Source organism: Ctenocephalides felis, unplaced genomic scaffold (genome assembly GCF_003426905.1).
Source record: "Ctenocephalides felis isolate EL2017-DRISC unplaced genomic scaffold, ASM342690v1 CF-g0.4_SCAFFOLD_01492, whole genome shotgun sequence".
Lineage (NCBI taxonomy): Eukaryota > Metazoa > Arthropoda > Insecta > Siphonaptera > Pulicidae > Ctenocephalides > Ctenocephalides felis.
Window position 1 is genome coordinate 34,666,518 of NW_020537646.1, and position 5,549 is coordinate 34,672,066.

General features: G+C 25.7%; 1 protein-coding gene and 1 pseudogene across 1 annotated transcript; both read right to left on the reverse strand.

The window, feature by feature from the left end:
• Positions 1-840, reverse strand: part of LOC113369872 — an 11,238-nt pseudogene extending 10,398 nt beyond the window's left edge.
• Positions 841-3,415: 2,575 nt separating this feature from the next.
• Positions 3,416-4,481, reverse strand: LOC113369875. The gene is made up of 4 exons (XM_026610474.1): positions 4,271-4,481; positions 4,102-4,205; positions 3,596-3,729; positions 3,416-3,528 (listed from the first exon to the last, which is right to left on the reverse strand). The coding sequence occupies exons 1-4, from the start codon at positions 4,380-4,382 to the stop codon at positions 3,483-3,485; spliced, it is 396 nt and encodes a 131-aa protein (XP_026466259.1). The 5' UTR covers positions 4,383-4,481; the 3' UTR covers positions 3,416-3,482.
• Positions 4,482-5,549: the final 1,068 nt, after the last annotated feature.

Here is a 5,549-nt window from a genome sequence, read left to right on the forward strand (position 1 = left end):
TTATAAAATATAAAAAGCAATATATTATTAGTTACATTTATTCCTATATAAAAGATTAAGTTCTTTTATCCCACATATATACTTTGTAAAACAACAAATATTTACATAAATAAATTAACTTCTATCAAGATAATTTATGAGATACGAATGATATGAGGTACAAAGTTCAAGTCATAAAGGTAAATAGAAGATAAGATGAAAATATTGATATTTAAATTTATATAACACATCAAAAAGGTGCGATAATTTTAGATAAAAATAAATATTTCATATATAGGAAATGAATGCACACAAAATATGTTTAGAAAGTACATAAAAACATTCAATTGGATGTTGATTGAATTCATGAAAGAAGTTTGAAGGTCAATTGCACAAGAAAACAAAGATAAAATATATTTTAACCCACAAATAATAATAAATAAATAAATACTTACCACGTTAGTTGGAAGTTTATGACCTGGCAAATATTCACATTTTCATGAGTTTCGTTTATGATTTCAGTTAATTTTTTTCCATTTATCATTTCCTCATATACATACATAGTAACTTGATCTTCAAAATGAGATAATTTGGCACAATTATGTCCAACAATTTTAGCAATAGCTGAGCCCCTGATAATAAAAACAATAATAATAGAAACAAATTATATAAACCGGTATTGTAATTGAAGGTTATAAATTGAATGCTGCTTACCAGTTTCCAGACCCAACGATGCAAACTTTATTTTTTGTCGGCATTTTAAATTATTTTAGTAGAAAAATATTTTTAAAAATAAAGAAAGTAAATATACAAGCACAGCCTTCAACTGAACAAGCGCCACGATAATGCCAATCACTATCCACACGGACAATTATCTTTCTTATGACATCCATGCACTTTGCTTCGGTTATCATGTAAAAACATAGGAGTGGTGTTAGGTGGTGGGGCCGATATGTTTCAAATTTCAATGATGCTTTTAATAAATATGATATTTATTGTATAATAAATAATCTGTCGGTACTATCGTGTAACAACAAATTGATAACGACAGAAAACATGAAACGTCAAAATATATATGAACTTAGTATTTTGACGTTTAATTATTTATTTCAATCAAGGACTTTATATAAGGTTGTCAAATATCTCCGCCTTTTTGTATTGAATAAAGAGCAAAAAAGCGGAAGGGAGATATTTGACAACCTAATATATATGTCATGCCATCCATTCAAGCAAAATTACATTTTTTAAATAAATATTATTTTTTATATATACTTAAATTTATATTTATTAATTTTCCATAGGGTAAGTATTGTAGTAAACGCAAAAAAAAAATCGAAATTGAAAATTTTATTCATCTTTATAAAGATGATATGTTAGAAAAAATGGATGTATGCGTTTATGCATCCCAAACTAGGTCTTTTGTCTGGGTATTCCGGAATCCGGACTCAATACCGCTTCATTATAGTACCATCAGTCAGCCTCACAAGGAAACCCTCAGGTTTACTCTTCTGAAATTTTGATGAAACTTCGCATACTCTTCTTTTATCTATGCTTCGTATGGTAAATAGAGCTGATGATCAAACCGGGCCTTGTAAAATATTATAGGCTTATGAGAAGTGGTTTAATTATAAAAACTAATTAAAATTGCAAAGAATAGACCGTGCGTTATGTACGCGCAATAGTGCACATATAATACCTCTGTTTATCTCTCGTCCTCCCATGGGGGGAGGATATAGAATGCTATAATGTATGTATGTGTGTTTATGTATGTATGTGCGAAAAAATAAAGTTTGAATGATTCCAAAAACATTCGATTCCTATTGATGGGTAGAAGTGCTCTGTTTAGTTTTTGGCAAAGGCAGGTCCAGCTGCAAAAAATGGTAATTTAGTTTTTGAGAGAACGGAGCGTCCGATTTGAATTATTCAAAAAACATTTTACTTATATTGGCAAAATGAAGAACTTTATTATTAAATTTTTGAATAGGCAGGTCTTCGGTTTCGGAGATACCAAAGAAAATTTCCAAAGGACATTTTAAATTATGTGAGCTCACTTATACATTAAACAAGCGATTTTAATGTTTGTATTTTGTTCAGGAAATTGAATTATCACTTAGGTTTTCGTACCAATATGCACAAAATAAAAAACTTTCCAAAATTCGAGATTTTTCAAAAATTCATTTTTTTCAAAATTTTAAAATGAAAAATTAAATTTGTATAATTGCTTATTTTCCCTAATAAACTCTTATATTTTGCCTATAAAATACAAATTGAAATTGTTACAGCATTAATAATAATCTATTTGAAATATTTAAAACAATTATTAATTATTGATCAAATTTGTTGATTGATTATTTTTATTTCTCGAATCTTTAATTCCAGTCGGGAAACCAGATTTAATGTGATGTATTTATCACTTATTACAGCAAGATATATGTATAGTCTTCAATGCCGAAAAAAAGATATATATGAAAATCATGATTAATTATACTATAGCAATTGAATTTCAAATATGAATCTCATCAGATATAAAAATAGTGCTGGTAAGAAGAACCATAATTATGATTTAAACCTTGTTTTAATAAATGTTTCTGTATATTGAAAATGCATATTCAATATATGGAAACATTACATAATAATAATTGTTATTAATATTAACTAAATAATAATTATAATTATTGTGTTCTGTATTTACTTACATTTGAAAAATTAACTTTATCAAAATTAAAAATATAAAATAGTTATAACAAATATTCTATTGATTTTCTAATCACATTTCTGATTAATTTTGCTTGCTCCTGAATATTGAAATATCTCAAGCAAACATTAGGAAGCTTTCTTACTAAAATGATCATTCTTCGAAGAACGCCTTGTAGAATGCAATTGATTATCAATTAGATTTGTTGTCCCAAAGGATAAAATTAGTAAAATTGGAGGTTTCAGAGTGAAATTATTTTAATCAGATCTAACAGGATTGAAGTTTCAATTTTTCACTATGTTTATGAATAAATAAAATACACTTAATTTGCTAATATTAATTAATAAAGAATTGGCATTTTTTAAAATGAATTGTTATCTCCCAAATGTTTAGTGTCCAAAATTTGGGCCCCAAATATACCTATAATATACATAAGTAATAATAATTGTTAAGAGAATTAGTTGTAGTATCATTAATAGAGTTTAAATCGAAGTATTATAAGCAATATTCGAAATTTTCATGAATCTTTAAAACAAAAATACTTGTATAAAAAAAGCATATCTTTGTGAATATCAACCATGAATTGCAAATTTGCACAAATAAATTTATCAGATCACATTTTTGATATGCATGTTAATTTGTTAATAAATATTTTTTATTTGATTTTCTTCAAACATTATAAGTATCATAATATAGTTGTACAAACTTCAATAAATATTAAAATATAATAGACAAAATAGACTTAAATTATTAAAATAATTCATGCTATAAAGCAATGAGGTATTAACTATGCATTCGAATCAATGTTTTATACACATGACAAACATAAATGTGAAATATCTGGTTGATCGTATCTGAAATAAAAATAGTTCTAATTATTAATTAATTTTAAATAATGAATATATGAAAAAGAGTACTTACACAATTATAGAACAGGTTTTGCAATACAAATTTTCACATTTATTGCATTGAACAATACATTCGGCACACTTGTTTTTATCACAGAAATAGCATTTCCACAATGCATTATCATCACAGTAAGGAAGAGAAGTCTTCTAAAATGTAAAATAAAGGTTTATAAAATATATTATATAAATAATGAAATTGTGGATAGACAAATATTTTGATTTGCTACGAAGAATTTGTAGAAAATGCATATGAATGTTTCCACAAAAGCAGTAGAAATAAAATCATAAAATTATAAATAAAATAAAAGAAAGTCTATTGTCCTGATATCAATTACAATTTTAAATAATTATAGTTATTTTCTCGAGATCTAATAGGAATCAATTATTTATTCTTTATAAACTCTTGCGAAATTTATTGTAGTATTCGACTCTTATAGATAAACTAACAATAAGCTAAATACTTTTTCAAAACTTTGTCAAAATTTTATACGAGTAAGTTATTAATAAAATTATTATTACCGTCTCCGCATTGTTTTTGTTATTCACATTCTTCTCTTGATTATTATTATTTTCTATTTTACTCAAATTTTTAACTCCATTAAATAGCATGCTCGTGGTTTTATCTAAAAATAAATGATAGAAGTCGATCACTATTTCAAATAGTATTATGAATGTTTTTTAAATATACCATAGATAACCCTCATTTTTGTTGCATTGTTTTGCTGTTGTATTTTATCACTAACATAAGTTTTATATTGAGGTTGTAAATTTTCGTCTTGAGAACGCTTTCTCTTTGCCATTTTATGAAATCAACATAAAAACATTTGAATTAAAGTACTTTTGAGACGAAAATAATTTTCCAACTTACTAGTTAGCTTTATTTGCGGCAAAAATTAAATTGTATATGACACTGACGCAAATATTTGACACCTGTCAAGGCACCTCCATAGATACCTATCTGTTGCATATAGATGCGCCACTGTAGATTGACAACATAGATATAAATATAGAGCGGATACTTTCAATTAACGGAATACGTTAGATTAACGGAATACATCAGATCCGTTCAAGATTTAAATATTGTTCAAATTTCGTAAAATAACGTCCGAAATGATAATTGTAAAAAAATGTATGTAATCATAATTATTATAGCGTAATTCTATATCAACTTGAAATTTTGATGCAAATGAAATTAATTCTTGCATTCATTTTATAAATCAATAAGCACAGTATCTAATTAAAATCACATTTGTAATTTGTTGGTTTGGTTTTACATAGAATAAACAATGTTAATATTAACTTTGAAGACATTCATGGACGAAATTTATTATTTGATTAACCAACCATTTTATTAAGTTAATTTTATACCTCGATGATGAAAAGTAAAAAGCAACCCTGAGTTTTCATCACGTTTAATAAGATTATCGATATTTTATACAAGAATTTGATCAGTCATGCTAAAAGTGCTTTCTTTAAAAAAGGTGATAGAGTAGTGCTACTTCAAATAATAATTTTAAAAATATAGTAATACTAATAATTTGTTGTATAGTGTAACCGAAGAATACCCTTAGAGTAAAATATGATTTATTCATTAATATTTATTAATTAAATTAACTTTAATTGAATGATTATTATCAAACTTATAAATAAACTATAAAAGATCAATTCAAATAGTGTTATTTGTAAAAAAATAATAAATTAAAAAATAAAAAAACTAGTGAATCATGTTTTGAGAATACACAGTAAAATTTTTGAAATAAAATATTAAATATTTTTGAAATGACAAGCGATCTCCAGGGGCGCCTAAGAAAGGTCCTCCACTGCTGGAATGATTGCAGCCTTCTAGGTTGATAAAACCAAAAAAAAAAAATCTTGTGAAACTAAAATATATTGTCTGTACGATGACCCTCGGAGAAACAAAAAAATCAAAAATTTACAAAATGGCGGCGTGTTGAAAAAAAGTTAAT

Coding starts and splice junctions, on each gene's coding strand:
- LOC113369875 (XM_026610474.1), bottom strand. CDS start 4,382: ATGGCAAAGAGAAAGCGTTCTCAAGACGAAAATTTACAACCTCAATAT. Junction 4,206..4,270: donor AAAAATGAGGGTTATCTATG/GTATATTTAAAA, acceptor ATTTATTTTTAG/ATAAAACCACGAGCATGCTA. Junction 3,730..4,101: donor ACAAAAACAATGCGGAGACG/GTAATAATAATT, acceptor TTTACATTTTAG/AAGACTTCTCTTCCTTACTG.